The sequence below is a fragment of the Taudactylus pleione genome, unplaced genomic scaffold (genome assembly GCF_031769625.1).
Source record: "Taudactylus pleione unplaced genomic scaffold, aTauple2 ptg000536l, whole genome shotgun sequence".
Classification (NCBI taxonomy): domain Eukaryota; kingdom Metazoa; phylum Chordata; class Amphibia; order Anura; family Myobatrachidae; genus Taudactylus; species Taudactylus pleione.
This window is the reverse complement of record NW_028284938.1, coordinates 1,586,590-1,613,318: the sequence shown is the minus strand read 5'-3', so window position 1 is coordinate 1,613,318 and position 26,729 is coordinate 1,586,590. Positions and strand designations below refer to the sequence as shown.

Sequence of the window (26,729 nt, the reverse complement as noted above, 5' to 3'; positions counted from 1 at the left end):
CATTCCGCAGTACAATTTAGCCAATGTGGTTATACATTCCGCAGTACAATATAGCCAAAGTGGTTATACATTCCACAGTACAATATAGCCAATGTGGTTATACATGCTGTAGTACAATATAGCCAATGTGGTTATACAATCCGCAGTACAATATAGCCAAAGTGATTATACATTCCACAGTACAATATAGCCAATGTGGTTATACTTGCTGTAGTACAATATAGCCAATGTGGTTATACATTCCGCAGTACAATATAGCCAATGTGGTTATACATGCTGTACATGTAGTACAATATAGCCAATGTGGTTATACATGCTGTACATGTAGTACAATATAGCCAATGTGGTTATACATGCTTGTAGTACAATATAGCCAATGTGGTTATACATGCTGTACATGTAGTACAATATAGCCAATGTTGTTATACATGCTGTACATGTAGTACAATATAGTCAATGTGGTTATACATGCTTGTAGTACAATATAGCCAATGTGGTTATACATGCTTGTAGTACAATATAGCCAATGTGGTTATACATGCTGTACATGTAGTACAATATAGTCAATGTGGTTATACATGCTTGTAGTACAATATAGCCAATGTGGTTATACATGCTTGTAGTACAATATAGCCAATGTGGTTATACATGCTGTACATGTAGTACAATATAGCCAATGTTGTTATACATGCTGTACATGTAGTACAATATAGTCAATGTGGTTATACATGCTTGTAGTACAATATAGCCAATGTGGTTATACATGCTTGTAGTACAATATAGCCAATGTGGTTATACATGCTGTACATGTAGTACAATATAGTCAATGTGGTTATACATGCTTGCAGTACAATATAGCCAATGTGGTTATACATGCTTGTAGTACAATATAGCCAATGTGGTTATACATGCTGTACATGTAGTACAATATAGCCAATGTGGTTATACATGCTGTAGTACAATATAGCCAATGTGGTTATACATGCTGTACATGTAGTACAATATAGCCAATGTGGTCATACATGCTGTAGTCCAATATAGCCATTTACCTTTTTATCAGAGTGTAATCACTACCTAACTGACATAACATGACTTTATTACAAACACTCAAAGTACTTTATATATATATATATATATATATATATATATATATAAAAAAAATAAAAAAATAGTTATTTTTTGTAAATAAATGAACCAGTATTTTAAATACTAAAAACAAGTAGGGAACAAAATCAAGCTGTTGTCACTTTTAATCAGGACATGTAGCAGTTCAGTGGGGAGGAGTGGAGGGGGTTTCCATCTGTGCTCCTGCTGTTAACTGGACTGAATTGAGTGAGCACTGTGATTGACAGCTGGGAGAGCAAAGGACTAGAGCTGTATAGTGATAGCAGCACTTTATTGGGCAGGCACTGTGTAATCAACGCCATCCGGTGCCTCATGCCTGTCCCAGCAGGGTGAATCGTTACAGCCACTGACACTGTTGTAGCCACTGACACTGTACCCACAGAGAACATGCTTGTGCTAGCTATTCGCATCTCTGTATAAATAAGGCACATTTGAAGATTAAAAGTCGCACAGAGCTCGCACTTTATGTGTGGCACGACTTGTAGCGCATGGAGGATAGATGCATGTGGACACATTTGTATGTCAGTCTTTGGGGGAAGCAGGGGTTTCTAACTATTGTGTTGGGGCTCTTTATTGCCATATATGGGTTAATTTAAATCCCCTATAAACAAAAACAAATTCTTTATATTTTAAGAAATAGTGCACCCTCTACTAATTATAAAGATGGTTCCTTTAGTGTTCCCTTTCTTGTATAAACACTTGTGACTTTTGCATTTACATGGTTATATAACTGATCTTATACAGTACAGGGTATATAATTTCTGTATTATTCTTAAATAATATGCATATTATAAAGCAATAGGCAAATTTACCATGTAATTTTGTATAGAATCTGATATTAAAAAGACGAGAGCTTATGAATAATAGAAAGAGCATAACGCACAAAGTATGAATAAGTCTTTATAGCATTATGGGCAGCTCACATTGTCATTTTACATTGTCTTCTTCTGTTTCTCCCAGAAACAATCTCGATTGTGTTGCAGAACCCACAGGCCCTTATTGCATTTGCATTCCCTACATGTGTCAGCTTCAGCTTATAACCAGAATTTAGGAACAGTGCATAGTGTTAAGCATTGGATAGAGGTTGAAAGATGAGCAGGGATCCTAAAAATGAGATTGGGATAGGTTAAACTTGATCTTAATGGGTCTCTAGAAAGTTTAAAGTTAGTGAGAGAACACTGCAGCTTAGACTAGGAGACAGGTCTCTTAGGGATACATGTAATAACCTGCGAGTTACTGGCAGCCGCAACATTTTGCCTCTAGATTTAAAGTGGATACAATTTAAAAGGCACAACCAACCAAGTTCTATCTTTTAAATTCTTGCCGCTATAAATCTAGAGACGAAAATGCAGAAATCTCGTTGCGTTCTGCAACTCGAAGATTATTACATCTACCCTTAGTCTTGAGAGATCAATGGAGATGTTTCATGTTTTTAGCATTAATATGGTACTGCAATTCAAAATGATTACTGTATATTTTCAAGAATAAAACTGTGTATACAGGGGGGAAGCAATCGGGAAGCCGACTGCCTAAATACCGGCAGCCGGCTTCCCGACTGTCTTATCCCGGCAAGGGATAGATGTGGACACCCGCATTTCCCCGACGCCGGGAGACCGGCGCCCGGCATCACGATAGTAGTGATGCCGGGCGCTGCGAGCGGACAGCTGCGGGGGGGGAGGGTTAGGTTTAGGTCTCCCGGGGGGGACTTAGGGTTAGGCACCCCCCCGGGAGGGTTAGGGTTAGGCTAGGGGGAGGGAGGGTTAGGCACCCCCGAGGGGGGACTTAGGGTTAGGCACCCCTCCGAGGGACTTAGGTTTAGGCAGCGGGGAAGGGGGTGGTTAGGGTTAGGCACTTAGAGGAGGGATTAGGGTTAGGCACTTGGGGGGGAAGTTAGGGTTAGGCACCCCTAAGGAGGGTTAGGGTTAGGGGGGTTAGGTTAGTCTATACTTACCTATCCACGATTGGGATTTCCAGCGCTGTTAGGCTTCCATTGCTTCAAACTCTGCTCCTGTCGGGCTGCCGCTGACGGGAATCGAACCGCCGGCCGCATCCATACAGGGAACAAAGTACTTTCACTATCCTATTAAAAACATAACTGATAAAGTGTAGGCTTCCTAGTTTAGATTATAAATATAATACTGTACATTTATTTTAATGCTTCTTTATCCATAGGTGTATATATTTATGGATTATACCTTGATGGAGCACGCTGGGACAGAAAGACAAAGAAACTAGGAGAATCTTACCCAAAGATCTTGTATGATACAGTTCCTGTGGTCAGTATTCTCTTTCATCTAGCAGATCTGTTATTCTCTAAAAGTGGAAAGTAGGATTTCTATCTGAAAGTGTAGATTTTTATTTAGCCATAATTGCAATTTTGTGAGTGGCTAAACACCGCTACACTTTTATCTTCTGCACTCAAATATACCTAGGCTTGTGCAGAAGCCGGCACAGGGGGTGCCACCTCGGCACTTTCCACTTTCCCCTCTGCCGGGTCATGGACTACCCTGTTCCATCCTGGAACATGGATTAGTCACCTAGGCTGCCAGGTGAGTAGTGTAAGACTCGGGGGGAGGGTGACCCTGCGGAGAGGGAATTGCTGAAGCGGCACCACCTGTGTCGGTTTCTGTGCACATCTATACTAATAACACAATTGGCACATAATCCATTCAGTTTTGAGGTCTTTACAGAACACCACAAGAATGCTAGCCGAGTAACACTGGGAAAGCACAACTACAATTGAATATCTCATATGATATATTTAAATATGTGGATTCACTCGCACCATAGTGTTTCTATAGTTTTCTCCAATACCAAAATGTATGCATACATAGAAGTATATAGGTAAATCATATACATACTAACATAGTGAGTTATAGATCTTCCAAAAATGCCATGGATTGCTCTTATGCCAGTTGTCCTCCCTGGGTTCTGTCACACACACAGTCAATATTGGAGGAAGTACAGGATAAACCAACTGAGCTAAACAGGAATGAAATCCACCCACATGGTAGCATCTATCCCAGCATATAGTGATAAAGCATTGAGCATAATAGAAACATGGCTGCTATCCCATGGCATGATCCCGCAGTAGCTGTGTCCTCTGTCTGGAGCTCGGTCTGTCTGCTTCTGGCAGCTGATGACATTTTTTTCTTCTTTTTAAATATCTGTTTATTGACGATTTAACAATTTACAAATAATGGGGGGAGGGTATTCACTGAAACATACTGAGATGTGTATATAAAAAAGATAAGATGGATTACTAATAAGAATACAAATATATCAAATCAAAATACAGATAAGTACATGAGCAGTGGTATAACTTCATCCCAGTTGCCCAGAGGCAAGATAAATGTTGGTGCCCCCCCCCCCCATGCTGACTCTTCAACTTTGTAAAATGAACGACACGCCCTTGACATCTCTATGAAAATGAGTTGTATTATATGTACTCCCCATCTAGTTTCACTAACCTGATACCGCTCGCATTCACCCATTTATGCAGATCCATGCGACTTTGGACTGCTAACTTGACTTGTGCACAGTGATATCTCAGAAAATTACGCATGTACAGTAGTGTAAAAATTACTAATTCCATTGCATTCTTTGTGACCGCCAGACAATATAGAGAACATTTTTGTGACGATATTCAGCGCATTTTTAATGAGTACCATACAATACTGATAGCATTTTTGTGACCACCAGACAATGCGAAGAACATTTTATTGACTACCATATAATGCAGAGAACATGACAGAGACAAACATGTAGTGCAGAGTATGTTGCAGTGACCTCCATATAATACAGAGACCATCAGTGCAACCATATGCACAGAGCATTGCAGTGCCCACATATAATGTAGAGAGCGTTGCAGTGCCTGCCGGTGACGCAGTGCCCACCATATAATACAGAATGTCGCAATGCTGGCCATGTAATGAGTGCCATTGTGCCTGCCATGTAATGCAAAGAGTGTTGCAGTGACCCCCATACTGTATAATGCAGAATTTTGCAGTGTCTGTCATACAATGCAGAGACCATCAGCAGTGACTCACATTTAACAGATAATATGAATACACCAGACACACACACACACAAAATATTAATACACCTCCCCCCCGCACACCATTACTACGCCACCCCTCCATCACGGGATGGATACGGGATGCCGGCACTCGGGATCCCAGGCAGTCAAAATCCCAACAGGGTTAGGATACAGACACCTGTCAGTAGGTATCCTAGCCCTCCCACCCCAGTGCCTGAATATAAACCTAACCATTCTCCCTAGTGCCTAACCCTAACCCCGCTACTTAATTTAGGGATCCTGGCAGTCAAAATCCTGAAGGCTTAGAATACCAAGACTTGTTGGTCAGTATTCTTACCCTCCCCCTTCCCGCAGCCTAAATCTAACATCCCCCTAGTGCCTAACACTAACCCTCTCCCCAACCCCGCTACTTGCCGTCGAGATGCTAGCTGCTGCAGATTGACTTGCAGGGAAACTAGAAAGGGAGCAGAGCTAGCCATATTGGCTCGGTCTCTTGCATGTAGACAGCATAGGGAAGGGGGATGTTTGTCAGAGAGCTGTTCATCTGTCCCTATGGCTGCAGGGAACCCTGAGCGCCTGCAGCAGCTTGTCTCCTCCCAGTGAATCACTGGTATATGCTGCTGATGCAGACAGCCACACAAACAGATGAAGGCCCACCGGCATGCTTTAAGCTGCCGGCTCTAGGCATGTTGCACCTGAGCGGCCGCACGAGGGCGCCACTGCGCCAATTTTGTGCCTGCATTTTCCCTGTCTGAATGACCCTTAACTGTCACTTTGGCTGTCTCTCTGTAAGAAAAATCCCGGCTGCCCACCCCGCATCCTTGAGGACGCACCCACCTGCGGCCGCCCTATACTAAGACACCAGTCCCAGCCAGCCAGGATTGGGCAGCGCTGGGCTGGGCGGGCCGGGCGTGGTGCAGTCTCTGACTCCGGTGGGCGGCGGCAGTGGATGAAACTGGCTGGGCTAGCTATCGCAGAGACGGTAATTGCAAGCGGGTGGCAGTCGTCCACGACCACGGGACCAGTCCAGCGGAGCACTGCATTGAGGTGGGTGGTCAGTAACCCCAGGACGGAGGAGACGAGTTGTGGAAAGAGACAGACTGCCGGTGGTTCAGGGACTCGGTGAGTGCGTATACAGTGACTGCATCACAGCCTATCATTGATACTAGCGCCCTGGGCAGGGCCACCTGACCACTGCTACTACACACACTACAGAGACTCCTGACTGACAGTGAGTGACAGACTGTCAGCTAACTAACTAAATAAGCTGCTGGAGGCACCAGCCAAGTCCAGAGGAGTCTGTTAGAAGACTGACAGTGACAGTCTGTCTGGAGTGGACTGGTGGTGAGGGAGGTGACTGCAGGGCAGAGTGAGCCTGGGGGAAGGGGGTACAGAGACTGAACAGCACCACCAACAGTAGTGACTTGTGATGGTAGATGTGGTGAGCTCAGCTGAGCTAGTTACTCAGCATTGCAGACAGCAGGTACTGAGCGATTGGGGTGGGGGGATGAACAGTAGCAGAGCCAGAGCAGAGGCGGTAAGCAAGGAGGGGAGTAGTATGAGTTGCAGGTGCTGAGTGTGAGGTGAGGAGGGGGGCTAGCTAAGGAGTCGTGTCTGTGTCTGTGATATTGCCTTCAGTGGGCATTTGCTGAACTGTGGGTGGGAACTGAACAGTGGCTAAGGAGGGGGGGCTGGCCACTGTGGCCAGGCTGAGGAGCACTGTGTATAAGTGACTTCACACTTCAGTGGTCATTTGCTGAACTGAGTCTGGATGGGGGTGGCTGAGCCATACTTGCCTACTTTTGATAAAACATTTTAGGGAGAATGTGAAAGCAGCACCTATGAGCGCGTCAGTAAAGTACTGCTACATCTGAGAGGCGTGTCATAAATTTACTTACATACAAATGTAAATGAGCCCCAAAGCAGTTAGTAAGTTTTATTTGTTGATGAAAACGCACTGATACTTTTCAGAATATGCATGTAGCCATAGGAGTCTTTGTGCCTTATAACCCATGCAGGGACATGATACTAATGAACACATTTAAATGTATATATATATTTTTTTAAATAACAGCTACTTAATGGTGCAATCAGGAAGTTTGCTGGACTCTTCAGGGAGACAGGGAGATTGCTGCTATTTCAGGGAGTCTCCCTGACAATGAGGGAGAGTTGGCAAGTATGGGCTGAGGAGCGCTGTGTGTGACCACAGTGAGCAGGTGGATTGTGTGTGATTGTAAGGTGAAATATAGATGTGACCCAACCTACCAGGACACATCTATATTTCAGATTAAAATATGCTCCATGGTCAGTAAAGAATACATACAATTGAATTTAGAGGACAATGTGTTAGTTTTCTTTTCCTGCATCAATATTAAAATATAGGAAATATATTAATTTTGTTCAGTTATCAGAAGTACTGGGGGGCGCGCTCGAACATTTCTCGCACAGGGTGCTAGTAGACCTGGAGCCGGCCCTGCCGGCGGGCCAGTCTGACCCTGGCTGAAGGGATAGCTGCACTGCGGGCACTTACTGCTAGGGGACAGAGGAAGCTGGCTGGGACAATGGAGAAGAGGTGCCCCCTTCAGGGCTGGTGCCCAGAGGCGACTATTGTCTCTGGCAGTTCCTCACCTGTACGAGTTATCGAGAGATATGTGATAACATATTTATATGTCTGCAGTGAGAAATATTGTAACGATAATAAAAATAAACAATTATTGACAATTATGATAAGGAAAGGGAATGATAAAAAGGGGAAGGAGAGGAAAAGGGAGGGGAAGGGAATTAAATATGGAAAGCTAAAGCAAAAGAAAAGGGGAAGTATAATAGAACTACACTTAATATAATCAAAGCAGATGAGAAATCAGAGTTACAGGAAGGTCACTACATTTGAACACATATCAAATAGAAGCAAGCAGTTGTAGCATCAAATACCATTCAGTATTTTCAAATAGTTTATAGATGTGTGTCTGAAGCTGAGGTTCTAAATGGTCATGGTCTAGGTCCCATTTGTCATGGAACATCTGGCAGCGTAAAGAGATCAAAATATAGTAACTGTAACAGCTATGTCTTCACACAGCCAAGAAATAATTTACTTGTACAATACAATTATAACTATTTTAGTCACCGTGACAGTCAACAAAGAGGGATTATTCTCTTCCAATTAGGCCCTAAGTCCCAGTTGGTAAAATTAGCACATAGGAGAGCTTAAAGGATCTGGCTGGATAGTTAGAGTATAATGAATTGATAAACACTATGGAAAAGGAGGCAGTGATACCATATGTTTACGCTGTAGTTGGGATAAATTATAGTTTTGAGATGGACCTCCTGTAACATAGATTGTGAATAGGTAATGGTTGAATCAAAATTACCCAAAATATCAGATGGGGATGAACAAGAGGTCTTTAGAGCAGCTATGTACAGTTGAGGCCTAGAGTTTTGACTGGTCTGTATGGATTAAATATTTTGTACGATAGGTATTTTGTTTAATAAAAGTTAGAAGGGATAGTAGTGGATTGGGATTCCAGCAGAGGTGGAGGCAAAGCAGCGACTGGCTTATAAATACATATATAAATGTTTATTAGATAGACTGTAGGCATCACGAAGATCTAGGAAAGATCTCAGATGGCCTATTGGGCCAAACACATCTTTAAATCTCATGATTGTGAGATTTAAAGTAACTAGACATATCCAGGCCGGGAGAAAAGGATTCCTCAAAGGATAGTATAAAAAGAGCTCAAAGTTTCTGCCCAGTTTACGATTAATTGCTACCCAGGCAAAGTACACATCCCTGAACAGGGGGTTGATTAGAATATGGAGGGTATAGAAGAATGCGGTGTGTGCTATTAGAGTAAGTAGTCGGTAAGGCTGTATACAGCAAATGGCAGGTTTACATCTCTCTGTCCAAGAGCCAGTCTGAGATAAATCTGAATAAGATTGCCTGTGAAAAAGCTGTTACATTTGTTACTCCCAGACCACCATCAGGACAGCTCAGCCAATTTAGCCATGGCTATCCTCGGTTCTCCACCCCATATAAAATTGCTGGTTTACAAAAGTAAACCACCCTGATACCGACTACATCCCCCTAAATCTATTACCATGAATTATCGAATATTTCTGCACTTATTACATGTGATATTGATCATTGTATTACCTTTTCTGTGACTATACTAGATGTATGGTACAAATATTTGTCAGGTTACAATTTATGTGCCCTTGTTAAAATGTAATTTAAGTGAGTCAAAGCACCACACACACACGATAACTCTGACCAGTTGCTGCATACATGCAGAAATATTGCTGCGATACAGGGGTAGCTTCATATTTTAATAGTCTGCCTGAACAATACACATACATACAAAAATATTTGTTATGTTGCAGATGTGGCTAAAACCTTGCAAAAGGACAGAAATCCCAGAGCGGTCAAGTTACCTTGTGCCTGTTTACAAGACCAGTGAAAGAAGAGGAACATTATCAACTACAGGACACTCAACTAATTTTGTTATTGCAATGACCCTTCCTTCCGATACCCCCCAGGAGCACTGGATCGGGCGAGGTGTTGCACTGTTATGTCAACTTAATTCATAACATCAGTTCATCCAGAGAGCTCTTGTTTTGTGTGTGTTGCCTAGTGGTTTAAACTATTAAATTACACTGATTAAATAAAAATGGCATTTCTTTTTTTGAAGACAATTTATTCAATGCTTTACAATGAACATTATACACATAACAATAGCAATTTTGACAAACAAAAACAGTTAATTGAAACAATGGGACACATTTTGGTTAAACAGACTTCTAGAAGTACCTGCTTTAATAACAGACTATAATTACATTAACAGATTTATTAGTAATAGCAAGCAGTGGCTGCATTTAACATATTCCAAGTGTCATAACTGCAGACAGGGTGAAGTGTAAGCAACAATACATTTTCAACCTAATGTCACATAGTGACAACATTGTAATACAAGTAGCATGAATGACCTCCACATAAGTGAAGCAATGTTCATTTCAAGCTTTATGGAATGTTGGGATTCAGCTATGTACTGTACAGCACGGATTGCAGAACAACCTTGGGCAGTCACAAACTGAAATACAGATGATCAGCAATATGTTCTGAAGTCCACATAATAAAGCAGTTGTAAACAAAGGTTTCAGAGCATCATGTATAACCACCTTCTATATACAGCTGATGGCGAATTTGAGAGATCTGGTCTTGAAACACACATTATTATATATATCCGAATGAAAGAAGTGCACTCACTGGACTTGATCTGAAGAAGTGAAAAAAAAATACTTTATACTTTAATAAAATAACGGCAAGTTGTCTATGGTTGACGTTTCGGTCCAAGCAAGGACCTTTTTCAAGACCAGCAATCTGCCACAGGCTCAGCCATAATGTAGACCCTGTGGCAGATTGCTGGTCTTGAAAAAGGTCCTTGCTTGGACCGAAACGTCAACCATAGACAACTTGCCGTTATTTTATTAAAGTATAAAGTATTTTTTTCACTTCTTTGGATCAAGTCTGGTGAGTGCACTTCTTTCATTTGGATATTATGGACTGGGTCCTGTTGGACTAAGCTTGCAGTGACTGACACCCCAGCTGTTGCTTGCTGTTTTAAGTGAGTGCTACTTATCATCGTTTATATATATAAATATAAATGCTGGCACTTACCGTTAATAAAGCCCTTCCCCCCCCGGTTGCCCTCTGTACAGATACAGACATATAACCACATACTGTAGAACTATTTCTGTGAGGGGGCTTATGTTCAATTTATTGCTTGTGATACAAATCACTATTATTCAGTAAAGTAATAAATGTCATAGATAACCTCCTGCACAAGACTAAGGGCCTCATTTATGAATGAGTTTTATCATACGCAACAATCTTTAAAACTACTTGTGTATGATAATAGTGCTCCAGCCAATCAGCTCCTAACTGTCATCTATTTGAAAAATGACAGTTGGGAACTGATTGGCTGGAGCAACATTTATCATATGCAACAAGTTTAAAAACTCATTGCTTAGGATAAAACACGTTGATAGAGTGATATCTCACTTGAAAATAGCTTTCTATTTCAATATCTAACCAGATTGTTTTCCTGTTTGATATTTACACCCCTTAACAACAATCAAATAGTAACAAAAAAAAAAAATCAGGCACCAATTTCAGTTTGAAGTACTGGGGTCAATGCAGCATACACTAGATGTGCTCCATAACAAAACAACCAAAAACTAAAATGTAATGCGCTTAGACCTCGGGATTGGCTTGAGATGATCGTACCACATAGCAAATTATTTTAATTATATATTTAGATAATACTTAATATATTATAACCAACCAGAACATGTAAACACAAAAATAAATATATATATATATATATATATATATATATATAGTTTACTATCATCACAAGCCAATCCAAAGGTCTACTAAGTGATGTAAATATACACATTAAATTTAGATATAGAATAAACAGCGTGTAATTTAATTAGACATCAATGTGTTTTACATATGGTCCGTTCCGGTGTGAGTAAAAGGTTGATCATTATATTGGGTGAAGCTGAGACAATTATCAGGACAGTCCCAGAACACTGTATAGAGACACATGTTGTCAGGTTATAACCAGGAGTATTGCTATACCCTCTGCCAGCGCCGGAGAGATTTCTCTTTTTTTCCTGCTATTCTATAGGGTTGGTTGGGAATCCCTTTTCTCTCCTTAGACTGCAGGAGCAATGCTGGGTACACACCTTTGCAATCCCCAGCTGATCAGTTTAAACGCTCCCAGTCAGCTGAGAAGTGTGCACCCAGCATGAGCCTGTGAGCCCCGTACACACTGTGCTAGGAATAGCTCAGTGTGTATGGGCTTCTATGGGATTGGGAGGTTGGGCCGACCAATATTAAACTGGACATAATATGTGACACCCCGATCCCAACCATTGCAGTAGTGTTAAGCCAATGATCGGCTAATGCTCCTGCGTACACACCTATCCAATCGTCAGCTCAGTATCAGGTGATTGGATTTGTACAGGTGTGTAGCAAGCTTAAGGGTATCCTGTTGGGTATAGCCCAGGCATCCCCCATTCTCCACATATACAAATGTGTGTTTGTACCTTGTTCTGCTGCGTGTAAATATTCTAAAAAAGAAAATGCTAAGAAAATTTAAAAATAACTTGCAATAGCCACAGGACAAGCCTGCCAGAATGTGCAGGTAGGAAATCCTGAAATCAGCAGTTATGGCTTTGTAGCAGGTTACTGGACTGATTCAGCAGTGAATGCAAGTTCACTGCTGATCAAATCTGTGCGTGCCCAGGACCTCCGTCGCAGTGCTGGGATCGCAAATGTAGCAGGGGGTGTCATACACCACCTGCTGCATTTGCATTATTGCAAGGATCGCAATTGCCTTGCAATCCTTGCTGAATAAGGCCCTTAGTCATTGCTGTAGGGAAAAGTGATTGTGACTGCAATGCCAGAGATTTTCCAATTGTTAAGATTTAAAGCGCACCTGTCACCTGCACAGAGTAGAACCAGCCATTTCCAGAGATCGCTGCAGGTTGACTGACCGCCCATTTTCTACACAACATGTATTGCAATTTGTCCTTTTTCACATCTAGTTACCTCTTTCAGCAGCTACAAGATTCTACCACATGGGAACATGGCTGCTGGTACATTACAAGTTGCTATATTTGCAGTTCCCATACCCACATGTGATAAGCTTATTCGTGGTACGATTATAACCTCTCAATGTGCCCCTCGTGTTTGCTATCCACCCTTGGTTAGAAAAAGTATTACCGAATATTTCCAATACAAACCAAAATCCGCCAAGGTAGGAAAACTTTCATAGGTGGCGATACAATTGTTTTTAAGGCTGCTATTTTTTGGGGGCACCTGACGGAGCAATTAATTTGTTGCTCTGTTTGGGCGCAATATCCACTGGCGCAGGCATTTCTGCTCGCACCCTCAGCAGTTTGGGCATGACCAGGACTTTAGAAGGGTTTGGGCATGAAGACCGTGATAATTAATGGGCACCCAGGACAATTTACTTGCAACACTGGGCGCCCATTAATTATTGCTGTCCACAAAACAATTTAATTACCCCTATATAATTCATTAGCTCAATAATATGTGATGATGAGTAATAGTGCATACAAATGGTTAATTTGTGTCAGATATGAACGATAACGATTCATATCTGAAAGAATCTGACATGTGGGCCTGCAACGATGAACGATGCGTGTTCCTGCAACAATAGCTGACATCGTTGTGATTGCTGATTTCATTAAATTTAATACTGTCTGAAATGGTTGGTAAAATCGTTCATCTGACCATGCCCCGTAAGAGGCATTGGGGGAAGAAATACAATGGACTATATGTTAACATAAACGTAGGTAAGCTTTGCTATGCTTCTTGTGTTTGCCCATTCATGATGAATAAACCAATAATGTCTAAATGCAGAAGTATTAAATGGTTGTCAAGTTATGTTATAGAAAAAAATGTTTTACACTTGTTTGAAAATACATGCAACACGCATCTGACACAAAAAATCCTTGTTACTAGGGTTATACTAAATAGCATTTTTCACCATTGATATATATATATATAAAATAGCATAAAGCTTGGCACTCCTCCTCAATTGGTGATTCCAGGTGCCCTCCGCAAATAACAGAAACTGCAGGGTAGAAAGTGGTGGCAGCCGCTGCCACCACTTTCTACCATATATATATATATATATATATATATATATATAGATAGAGCAACATTTATATTTATAGCTATATAAATGTTCTACAGAACATTTGTTACATTTTTTGAATTTAATGCATGTAGCGGATTCAGGAGTCATTTGATTTGTGTTTAGGCGTTTTACACATTAAGGAAAACACAAGATAAATGCATTTCTACTAGCATAAACAAGTAAATGCTGTGAGTAGGAGGGGGCCTTAGTGCCTGTTCACACTGTAGGTGTCGCTCGTAAGGCCCCTTCCACCCTGCTGTTTTCTGCAATGATCACACACCCTTATGTAGTCTGCAAGAATAGGAATGAGCTACACCCTTGTAGCAATGTGGTCACACTCCATGGGGTACATTCAATTGGGTGCGAGGTTTAGCGAGTCTAAAACCTTGCGCCCAATTTCGGAATCCTGCGGGTTTGCGCGCTCCCGATACCCGCGGAAATTCAATTATAAAAACAGTGGACACGGGGTTTTCATCAATGAAAACCCAGTGCCTCGTAAATTAAAAAAATTAATAAAAAGTCACTTACCTGCCCGGGTCTCCGCGGCTCCCAGTGGCTTCCCCTCTCTCTTCTTACTGGAGAGGGGGCTGCTGGGAGGAGCAAGGGCTGCTGGGAGATGTAGTTCTCCCAGCACCCATTCCGGGGGTCACACACACACACTCACTCAGACACACTTACATACACCACACACACTGACATACTCACCCTGCTGCAGAAGAGTCGTCTCCCGACGCTGGATGCAGAAGATGATGCAGAAAACAGCGCTTTAGCAGGTGAGTAATTAAGGACTAATTAAGCTTATTGGATACTTCCAAATGCTTAATTAGTCCTCAGGGGGGGTGCCGCGGGGGTGTCAGAGCAAGTCCCGGTGATTTTTCCTTAAATCATCGATTTCAGAAAAAATCATGCTTGCTCAGGAGGTGCGTGAAAAAAAAACCTCCCAGTGTTTTTTAAAAAACCACGCACCTAATAGAATAGCAAAAAACCCGCACCTGCAGGAAAAACCTTGCAGGTATGAGTTTTTTTTACTATTCTCGCACACAACTGAATATGCCCCCATGTGTTTTCAATAAGGAGTCTCCTCACTAGTAGCAAATGGAAACATGCAAAAAGGTCAGTAATACCATGGAAATGGCACAAGTTGCATTAGATTAAATGCAACATTCTATTATATTTCATTTTACAGAAAACATTTTTTCTCAGGCATACCAAACATTAAAATCTTTGCAGAAGCATAACACCACTGATGTCATCATAAGCAATATGTATGTCACTGACACCACAGGTCCCACACAAAACCAATGAGTGTGAGTACATTTATATGTGAGTATAGAAATACAACACCAATATCTGTACTTGAAAATATCTAATTGGGCTTTTCTGATATCATTCAACTCAAAGTGTGTTTGAAATGAAATGCATTGGTGATCCTGTACATTCCTTTGGACACCCGCATCACAGAAGAATCACTACCATTGGGAGCGTGTACTCGCCTGGGTACAGTTAGCAGCAGGCTTACCATGGTCTTCTTCCACAGAATTGTTGATATGCAATTTTCCAAGTTTTTATATTGTAAGTGTTAATCATATTGTCCAAGATATTAAATATAATAATATTATACTATGAGATCGTTTTGTGTGTTTGGTGATGGGGTTTATTCCAGAATTGGAGATCATTTGCAAATGTGGCACCCTATGGGACGAGCGTATTATGAATTCCATTGTCTAGGAGTGGGGTAATAATAGATAAGCTCATTTACACATATTATATTCACCTATACTAGCCAGATATTGGTGTTGTACTTACTACATAATGAGCGCCTTCCTGTCTTGTTGTTTTATGTTTGTTTCTTAGATCTGATACTGACAAGGATCGGACAGGAGGAGCTGCCTTTAACCCAATTATTCACCATTTGAAGCATTAACCAATAAGTTTCCTGTTGTGAGAGCCTAGTTAGATCACATGTTCTCCAACTCGGTCTTCAGGACCCCAAAACAATGCATGTTTTCCAGGTCTCCTCACAGAATCACAAGTGAAATAATTAGCTTCACCTGTGGAACTTTTAAAATGTGTCAGTAAGTAATGAATACACCTGCTGGAAAACAAAAACAGTGTGGGGTCCTGAGGACCGAGTTTGAGAACCTCTGCGTTAGACCATATATTAGAGCAGTGGTTCTCAAACTCGGGCCTCAGGACCCCCCACAGTTCATGTTTTCCAGGTTACCCAGCAGGTGCAAAGGTGTATTCATCATTCACTGGCACATTTTAAAAGATTCACAGATGGAGCTAAATTATTTCACTTGTGATTCTGGGAGGAGACCTGGAAAACATGCACTGTTTAGGGTCCTGAGGACAGAGTTTGAGAACCTGTGTATTAGAGCAATCACAGCACTGATTTAAAGTTGTACATGTGATAATAAAAAATACCTTTTGTTAAATAGCACCAGTAGAAAAAAATTAAAATAAAAGCAGCTAGGAATGATATACTGAATTATATTTGCAAATACTGTGCATCATATCAAGATGATGTCAACATTTTATTGAAAAAAAAATAAAAACAAAACTCACCCAGGACCTTTGTACATAGCATATTAATCTGGTTGTTTATTCTTTTTACGAGGTAGTGGTGCAGTTTAAATAAACAAAAAAAAATAAAAAAAGGTGCTTCTGGCCCTTGCTGGGGTCTGCTCTGTTCCTCTTACAAACCTGGCTAGGAATGAGGAAGTGTAATTGGGAGGGCCAGTCATGGACAGCAGTGAAGAGATTGGGGATTGTGATTTCAAGCTTATTAACTAAATTGATTTGTGATTATACTGTATTAAGCCTGTAATACAGAACTCCAGGAAAAGCCCAGGGCTCTGGCTGGGGTGTGGTTCCCTCAGTAAATTTGTTTACTTGGTGGTAGTGCAGTTTTAAGTCAAATGTGTTCGTTGTTAATAGAAGACATGTACAATTTAAAGAAAGAATACATCCATAAAAAGCATTGGTAGAAAAGACATTTTGTTCAGTTTCTGAGACAAGTGTTAGTAATGGTAAAGAAAAAACACAATAAGACACATTTTATCCTTCAGTCTAAAAACACATCCTGCCCTGTCAGTAATAACCCTGTCAGCATGGAACGTAGTCTGTACAATACAGAAAACAATCCAATATAAGTTATATCATATCAGAAAGCGCAGTCCATCATGTAAGTAGGTTATAGCACCAGACCTATTTGTTATCTACGACTAAATATAGTAAACAAATAGGGTCATGTTGGAAATTCTTCTCCAGTATAGGAAATGGGTTACTTGTAACCATTCAAATCACTGCACATCCTATATATAGGTCAAATCAATCTGGATTAATATATAATATTTGTAATGTACAAAAAGAATCACTATATATAGGAAGTACAAGTCTGTACTTACACATCCTAATATCACTTATCCTGTAGTATTACTGCAGCATGGCTGGTCTGACATTTGGCTCTCTGCTGCTCTGTGGGTGGTGGTGGAGAGGGAGGGAGATGCCACAAGCTGGTAGTCAGGGGACAGTAGGACAGGAGCAGAGTGCGACACAGCGGAAGGCCAACAGCGCTGGAAATCCCGATCGTGGATAGGTAAGTATTTACTAACCTAACCCCCCTAACCCTCCTTAGGGGTGCCTAACCCTAACTTGCCCCCCAAGTGCCTAACCCTAACCACCCCCTTCCCAGCTGCCTAAACCTAAGTCCCCCGGGGGGTGCCTAGCCCTAAGTCCCCCCCGGGGGTGCCTAACCCTAACCCTCCCTCCCCCTAGCCTAACCCTAAGTCCCCCCCGGTAGCCCTAAACCTAACCCTCCCCCCCCGCGGCTGTCCGCTCGCGGCGCCCGGCATCACTACAATGCGCCCGGCATTTCACCCTTGCCGGGATAAGACAGTCGGGAAGCCGGCTGCCGGTATATAGGCAGTCGGCTTCCCGATTGCTTCCCGTAGGAAGTATTCTAGTTTCAATATTGAACTATGCATTGTTCTATGATGGTTCCATTAGGACAAGAGATCATGGTTTGGGCAGCAGAGTGTTGGATCTCTGCACTATCCAAAACTTGCTTTGTTAGATATAGCAAAACAAGGGGCAAAAAAGAATGTTGTCAACCGGTTTTAAATAAAAGTTTTTCATTTTAATACTGTTTAATATCTAGTTCTGATAGCATCCAAACTGTAAAAGATGATGTGCGAACATTTATACTCCTTTCAGACATGGCCAAATTCCCGGGTTGCCACATATGTCTGAAAGGTACCTACCTGGGAACACGTTCCCGGGTGACCGACCCTTCAATCGACCAGGGGATTTCCCGGGACTTAAGTCAGATCAAGTCAGTGACACAGGACCCCAGCCGGACGCTGGGGACACCCGCCTGTGCTGGAGACCACTGACTGGTCTCAGCTATAGCGGGCCACCCGCACTCCTTCTGGACCACCAGGGCAATAAAAGAAATAAAACAAATACAATTTTTTTTTTAAATGCTGCATTTTTGATTGGCCAACTGCCAGCAGCACTTTGATGACATCATCAGCGGCAACCAGAGAGGGGATAGGCTAGGAAGAGCAGACGGCAGTGGAGAGGCATTTAAGCAGAAAAACGCGGCTTATGTTTGAAAGGGGTCTACTTGGGAATTTCCCGGATAGACGCTGTAGTGTGAAAGGGGGGTCTCAACCAAATACCCGGGAATTTGCACAGGAGAAATTCCAGGGTCTGAGCAGGAAATTTCCTGGGTTGTATGTCTGAAAGGGGTATTAGTGACTGTTGCCCTTGTCCTATAGCATGTTGTAACAAATATTCATTGAACTCATATGGATGATGTAGGTCTACACATATTGCGAAACAGCTCTCACTGCTCGGGGGCAGCATATTGGTATTACAGACAAGCAAGGTAACACTACAAGTCTGCTATAAGCACAATCACCATGCCACAGCATTGATTACTAGGCGTATCTCTGTGCAGGGTGACTATTCGTGTGTGCAGATGAGCAGTAAGCACTAACAACTATTGCGGAATACAGCTTTCATTTTGCATTATTGTACACCAAAAAAAAACATTGCAGAGAATGTAACACAATTGGTTATATGCTTTATTTCCCAAATACAAATCTAACCAACCCCCCCCCCCCCCCCCCAAAAAAAATAAAATAAAATAAAAATTGTGGCAAATTCTTTAAAATAACAGAAAATAATACACATACAGCAGGCTTATGACAGTTTCCTACAAGCAGACACTCTAGTAACAAGGATCAGTAGTTAGGATGCACAGGGCTGTTCCCTGCAGACCAAAGGGGAAATGGAATGAACAGTGATTGCTCAAAATGTTATATTTTCAGAGTTGAGAAATTAGAATTTATGCATTTTCTTAAAAAGCAAAACTAGCCTAAGTTTACCTTTAAAAAAAATAGAAGCTTTAAATCCATGACAAAGTTTACATAAAAATTGTTAATATTTATAATCGCTGCTCAGTATATCCCCTCCCCCAAGCGTACACAAACCGAAGCACAGCCCAGGTGAAAACAATGGCTGATTATTATTGGGGTAGCTATGCATCAGAGATGAGTTATACACCTTTATACTAACCATTTTTACTTTTATTTATCTTCAGCACATCCACAAAAATAAAATAAAAAATTAACTAGCCCCTTTGAAAGCAAAAGAAAAATGTAGCGAGAAGTGTTTCTAGTTTGCAATATTCATTAACAAGTACCTAAAGTAAAAAACAAAATCATCTGTGTGCTCTGCCAAGTAAGTCTTTTCCAGCAACCATCCCATTTTAAACCAATATCCCTGCTAAGGTTCAGTCTCATGTATCCGTAGCACCCAAGTAAATTCTCTGTAGATGTAATTTATTTTTCTATAACAATCAAAAATTTCATGTTAACTCCCATACGTAAATGCGATCGCATTTATTAAATGACACAGACACCCCAATAAGGACCAGTGATTTTTTGACTTGCCCAGAATGCATGGAAGTTATGTGTACATAATGTAACATTTCTCAAAGCTTGAAATATGCAATAAAATAAGCAGTTATTTCAGGTCTCACAAGTGCTGCCAGATAACACATATCACAGTGATTACTTTTCCATGAAGTTTTGTGGGGTGGCAAAATACATCACCATTATAATTTGGATTTCAGTTACTTATAAATGATGCAAGCATATGTTGTATGCAGGTTTCCAACACACAAAGCTAACAGACAAATACATACTTTACAACGGAACCACATAGAGTACCATTAAAAATCAAAAATGGATGTCGAAGACTATTTTATCTTCATACAGAGCAATGACCAGCATTATAGCAAAACCAAGTAGAAGTCCTAAATTCTGCAAGATGAAGTGCCCCACTGGACAATGTCCATGTTCTTCATTATCACCGTCTCCATGCAGCATTTCTGGAAGCTGGGAATAGAATCAGATTGAAAATAATGTTAGTTAAAAAAAAAAATGTTTTTTTGTAGATTTTTATAACGCAGAAATCCTTACATTTAATTGGAGTTTATCTATAAAGTATTTTGTAGCTGAGGAATACATTTAGTAGAGTGTACTAATGTCATCAGAGGATACAGATTCAGTATGAAGCAGCTGAAGAAGGCAGAACATACATGGCCACTAAAATTTGGGCAGGTGGAATGAAAATTACTTTGCAAAAGGTTAACTGAATCCAATATTTAATATAGATAAAGCACCATTTCAGGTTTCCAACCACACCAATACATTTTTATACAGTGAGGTGTAATGTTTTAAAAACAAGATATGTGCTATAATATTTTATAGCATAAAGTATGTGTCCTCAAGTTAGGCAGCCAGTGAGAGCTGTGAGGAGAGGGAAGTTTGGGGACTCCCTCCAGCTCTCACTGCATCTAAGCAAAACAAATATATACCTATCTTATATAATCCTACTAAAAGGTCTATGAAAATGATGCACAGGAAAGAGACTGCCAATGTAAAAAGTGCCATAAAAGTGTTTGTTCCTGAAAATGCTGCCTTGAATAGTTTGTTTCATATCTCAAACCTTACAGTAAATCAACACAACAGAGTCTATGCTGCGGAAATGAACACTAAACTAGAGATGTGCGGGTTCGGTTTTATTCGGTTCTTATCGCAAGTTCGGATTTCTCTTATTGGCTATCCAAAACACGTGACAGCCGGATAGCCAATATGATGCCGTTTTTGAGACCTGAACATATCCGAGTAAATCCAAACCGCACATCTCTAACTAAAACCTTCCAACACCATAATTGAAGTCTGTGGGATATATCGTATTCAAATAAATATATATATCCACAATTTTTCTTTTTTTCCATGTCACTACTAACCCAGCTTTATTATGTACCCCTAAAATACATACTCTACTCTAGAAAGAATGGCAATAAATTTGTAATTTTTTAGTTGCTCTCTACAGATAATTAAAATAACACACAGCACAAGGAAAGGTAAGATTATAATAAGAGATATGGTAAGAACTTACCCTTGTTATCTATATTTCTACGAAGTCCATAGTGTTCCACAGGATACCTTGGGGTATTGGTGATGACGTCAGGCATCGGACACCACAGAGTTAAATTTTCATCCTCCCAGGATGCACTGGGGTCCCTCTCCTATACCCCGCCCCTGAGCCAAGGTATCTCAGTTTCGTAACAAGCCATAGGCCGGAGGAGGAGAACAAAGAGAGAAGAAAGTCTGGAACACACAAGAATCTCACCAGAAGGAGACAGAAAAACCGGTGACCAGATCAAAACACATCTGCAGTACAGGTGCGACAGGACGGGAGTCCTGTGGAACCATATGGACTTCGTAGAAATAAAGAGATATGGTAAGAACTTACCCTTGTTATCTATTTTCTACATTAGGGTCCATAGGGTATCCACGGGATACCTTGGGGATGTCCCAAAGCAGTATCCTTTAAGGACCACAGCCAAGTCACAAGGAGCCACAGGTGGAACAAAGGGAAGCTGTATGCGAAGTACACCTTGCATAAAAGTGTGGACATCAGGAAGTATATCAATCCTACGCTGAAACCACACTGAAAGGGCGGAAACCTGCACCTTCAGTGAAGCAAGGCGAAGACCGTGATCTAAGCCTGCTTGTAGGAAAGCCAAAATCCTGGATATCCTAAAAACCAGAGGATCATAGCCTCTTGGTCGACACCATTCAAAGAAAGTATGCCACACTCTGTGGTAAATTCTTGCAGAAGCCGGCTTCCGAGCTCTGAGCATGGTGTTAACAGAGCTGGAAAAATTCCTGGACCTCAAGAGGGTAGTCTCAGCAGCCACGCCGTCAAAGACAGACGGCCCAGGTCTGGGTGATGGCAAGGACCTTGAGACAACAGGACGTAGAGGCAACTGCATCAGAGCGTCTATGGATAGGCTCCTGAGATCTGAGTACCAGTGCCGTCTGGGCCACGCTGGAGCCATCAGCAGGAGCGTGCCGCCTTCTTGCTTGAATTTGCGGATCACTCGAGGAAGAAGGGAGAACGGAGGGAAGAGGTACGCAAACTGGAAGGTCCACCGGACCGACAGAGCGTCTACCAGAAGTGCCTCTGTGTCACTTGTTCTTGACCCGTACACAGGAAGCTTGTTGTTGTGTCGGGAGGCCATGAGGTCTATCTCTGGAAGGCCCCACTTGTTCACCAGTAGCTGAAAACACCTCCTGGTGAAAAGACCAATCTCCTGGATGCACGTCTTGACGGCTGAGAAAGTCTGCTTCCCAGTTGAGGACTCCTGGTATGAATACTGCCGAGATGGCAGGGAGATTGCCTTCCGCCCACGCTAGAATGCGGGCCACCTCTGTCAGGGCCGCCTGACTGCGGGTTCCTCATTGGCGGTTTATGTAAGCCACCATGGTGGCATTGTCCGACTGCACCTGCACGTGCTTTCCGTGGAGGACATGTCTAGCTTGTTGGAGAGCTTTGAATACTGCCCTTAGTTCCAAGATGTTGATTGGAAGCGCAGATTCTGCTGGCGTTCACCTTCCCTGGAAGAAGTGTGGACCCGACACTGCTCCCCAACCTCGAAGACTGGTGTCCGTTGTCAGAAGGACCCTGTCCGCAATCCAAAAGGGGCACCCCCTGTTCAAGTGAGTAGTCTGCAGCCACCAGGCTAACGACAGACATACCTCCGGTGACCGCACCATTGTCTGTGTCTTTATCCGGTGGGGCAACCCATTCCAAATAGAGAGGATCAGCTTCTGCAGAGGTTTGGAGTGAAACTGGGCAAACGCCACCATGTCGAACATCGACACCATGGAACCCAGTAACCTCATCGCCGAGTGAATAGACACCCAGCGACTCTGCAGGCAACTGCGTACTTTTGCTTGTAATGCAGAGATCTTTTCCTCCATCACAAAGATCCCCTGATGTTGGGACCAGGGTTGACTTCTTCCAGTTTATCAGCCAGCCGTGAGCCTGCAACACAGAGACTGTCAATTGCAAATGGCGCTGAAGGATCTCTGAAGACCATGCCAACAGCAGAAGGTCGTCCAGATAGGGCAGTGTTGGCTAACCTTGACACCCCAGCTGTTGTGGAACTATATATCCCAGCATGCCCTGCCACAGTTTTAGCATGCCCTAATAGCAAAACTGTAGCAGTGCATGCTGGGTTATGAAGTTCCATAACAGCTGGAGTGTCAAGGTTAGCCAACACTGAGATCGGGCAACAAGCGGACCCCCTGCATCTGCAGGTGGGCTGCCATGACTTTGGTAAACACTCGAGGCGCTGTGGCCAGACCAAAAAGGCAGTGCCTGAAATTGGAAGTGTTAGTCTCCTACTTTAAACCTGAGGAAACGCTGGTGTGCTGAGACAATGGGAATATGCAGGTAAGCATCCTGAATATCTAGCGACACCATAAAATCCTCCAGCTCCATCGCCAAAATGATGGAACGCAGGGTCTCCATCTTGAACCGAGGAATCCTCAAGAATTTGTTGAGTGATTTTAGGTTGAGGATGGGCCTGTAAGACCCATTGGGTTTCTGTACCAGAAAAAGATTGGAGTAATACCCCGACCATCTCTGGGACAACGGGACCGGCACTAACTCCAGCCTGAAGCATAGAGTGGATCACCTTCCGGAATTCCCGGGCCTTGTCTTGGTCTGACTGAAGGCCCTTGGTGAAAAACTGGCTGGGAGGCCTCCGCTGGAAAGGAGAGGGCGTACCCCTGAGAGACCACTTCTCTTACCCAAGTGTCTACGGTTGTGAGACACCAGCACTGTGCGAACTGAAGAAGCCGGCCTCCCACTTTGGGGTCCCCCAAGGGGAGGCCAATCTTGTTAGGCTGAGGGCTTATCGTCCGACTTCGGAGTTGGACGTCTTGTACTCCAAGCCTGCTTCTTTGGCTTGGCAGATGTCTTGGCCCCTGCCTGTCTAGGAAAGGACTGCACTTTGAACTTACCCTGGGCCCTATAGGGCCGAAAGGACGAAGTACCAGACCCTGATGGGACTGTCGCCGATGGCAGACACGCAGACTTGGCTACTGCCAGAGTGGCCACAATTTTGTCCAGATCAGGGCCAAACAGGATCTGTCCATTAAAGGGCAAGCATTCCAATCGCTTTTTGGAATCTGAATCTGCTTTCCAAGAACGCAACCAGAGGGTGCGGGGCGCAGCCACTGCTGCTGATGAGATTCTTCAAGTGAGGAGCCCCATATCCAAGGCTGCCTCATTAATGTATGTAGCAGAATCTCTGAGGTTACTCACTAACTCCACCTGCTCAGGTGACGAGTCAGCGTCTAGAGACATCTCCAAGCTATCAGCCCAATGCTCCATGGCTCTGGAACCCAGCAGACGGCCATTGCCGGACTGGACACCCCCCCCCCCCCCCGCAAGGTAATAAATGGATTTCAGGCATATTTCCACCTTGCAATCCCATAGCATCCTTTAAGGAGGACATGGGCAATGTAGCACTCCTCACTAAGCGTGTGACATGAGAATCCACCTGTGGAGGGGTAGCAAACGTTTTTCAGGCTGGTACCACCTACCTGGAATTTTCATACGCCTCCTCTAAATGATCCACTAACTGACCAGATAGACTTTTCACCTTTGCATACATCTTATTCGCACAGTGATGTGAATAGGGTGCACAAGTGGTTTCTGCTGATTAAAATGATATGCAGCATGCCTGTTTTCTGTGCGGCTGCATCTGTATGCAAAATACTACGTTACAGTGTCAGTGGCATTTCGTATGCAGATACACCAGCAGTTGCACACAGAACATAGGCATGCTGCATATCATTTGAATCAGCAGAAGCCGCTTGTGCGTCCTAGTCGCATCACTGTGCGAATAAGATGCATTTGATGATAAAAAGCCGCACGTAAAGACGCTCAGTACTACCAAGTCACACACCTGCATGGCGCGACTAAAAGGGCTGTTTAACGCACAAGGCGGCTAGATGTATTAAGACACATCTGTACAAAGTCATCAAGGGGGATGGTAACTATGTGAAGGGGCAAAATATTGCAAAAAAAGCCAAAACAAAAGTACATTTGAAAACGTATGGGATCGAGTTGTTATTCACAATAACTATTAGTTTACTCCTCATTCCATACAGTTCACATAACTTAAGAGTCTTCCCACCATCAGAAGTTTTGAGACATATATAGTCGTGTCATCTACTAACATACCTGTCTGTTCACCCACATACTAATCCACTATGGACAAACCTAACATTGTAATGTTCCCCCTTCCTCCAGAATCATCCCAGACCTCCATTTATGTACAGTAATGCCCATTTCATGTCTGATAGAGAGAGCACCTCTTCCATGGCTAGTAGGGTGGGGTGAAAAGTGGGTCAAAAAGGAAAATTTTTCTGCATCTTTTGCAAGGGCCGAAAAAATTTTGTGAAACCACACAAGATGATTGCAGTCTGGTTTTTAAAAATCGGATAACTTAGTCGGCCAACCGGCGCCTAAAGATTTCATATTTACACCCTATAGGCATGCCTGCAGAACATCACTGCAAAGCACTCTGGCAGCGCTTTTTTTTCGTAGTGTTTGTTGCTAAGTAGCAGAATACAATAGTTTTGACTTGTAATACACGCCCTGTTCAACGTATAGGGTCATATAGTAAGTGCGCTCAACATAGCTGTATCATGTAAAATGCAGTAGTAGGGTCTCTGTTATGCGTTTGCATCAGTGGCATCTTGTACTCGTTGGAGGCTGTCTCTGGGAATCGGTCAGCCTCAGTGACAGCTCCCCTCTCTAGGCTGCTGCTAGGCAACCAGTCACATTGCTAGCTCTGATTGGTTATCACTGTATCAGTGAGCCAATCAGAGCACAGCATGCCCCTCTCCCTGCTGCAGCTTCTACTAGCACAGCCACAGCATCATGAGCTGGGAAGCAGAAGGCAACTGGCAAGCCTTCCATCCCACTCAGTGACCGCTGCTGGAGACAGGCTGGACAACAACACCACAGTATACCTCTATCTGCACTGCCAAAGCGCTTTGTGGTGATGTTCTGCGGGCATGCCTATAGGGCGTAAATACAAAATATGGTTGGCTGACAGGTATTATCCGATTTTGATAAACAAAACGGCAAACATCTTCTCCAGTGATTCCACAATTTTTTTTCAACCCTCACAAATCGATGCCAAAATGTTTTTTTTTTTCAACCCGCCCTAATGGCCAGGCTTTGTTTGCTAGGGTACCCTTGTATTATCTCTCCCATTTTTGTTGTTCTGTAACCCCAAGGAGAATGAAAAACAAATTGGAATACAACACACCTATCAGCCATAACATGAAAACCACCTGCTTAATATTGTGTAGGTCCCTTCATGCTGCCAAACACCTCGGACCCATCGAGGCATGGACTCCACAAGACCTCTGAAGGTATCC

General features: G+C 42.7%; 2 protein-coding genes across 3 annotated transcripts in view; one reads left to right on the top strand and one right to left on the bottom strand.

Moving 5' to 3' along the window:
* Window positions 1-9,989, top strand: part of DNAH7 (dynein axonemal heavy chain 7) — a 482,851-nt gene extending 472,862 nt beyond the window's left edge. The window contains exons 61-62 of the mRNA XM_088451023.1: window positions 3,298-3,401; window positions 9,542-9,989. Of these exons, the coding sequence (XP_088307149.1) occupies window positions 3,298-3,401; window positions 9,542-9,748 (311 nt within the window). The 3' untranslated portion in view covers window positions 9,749-9,989. The remainder of the gene's footprint in view (window positions 1-3,297; window positions 3,402-9,541) is intronic.
* Window positions 9,990-19,031: 9,042 nt separating this feature from the next.
* Window positions 19,032-26,729, bottom strand: part of SLC39A10 (solute carrier family 39 member 10) — an 82,003-nt gene continuing 74,305 nt past the window's right edge. For both annotated transcript variants that reach the window (XM_088451042.1, XM_088451043.1), the window contains exon 11: window positions 19,032-20,306. In XM_088451042.1, the coding sequence (XP_088307168.1) occupies window positions 20,148-20,306 (159 nt within the window). In that variant the 3' untranslated portion in view covers window positions 19,032-20,147. The remainder of the gene's footprint in view (window positions 20,307-26,729) is intronic.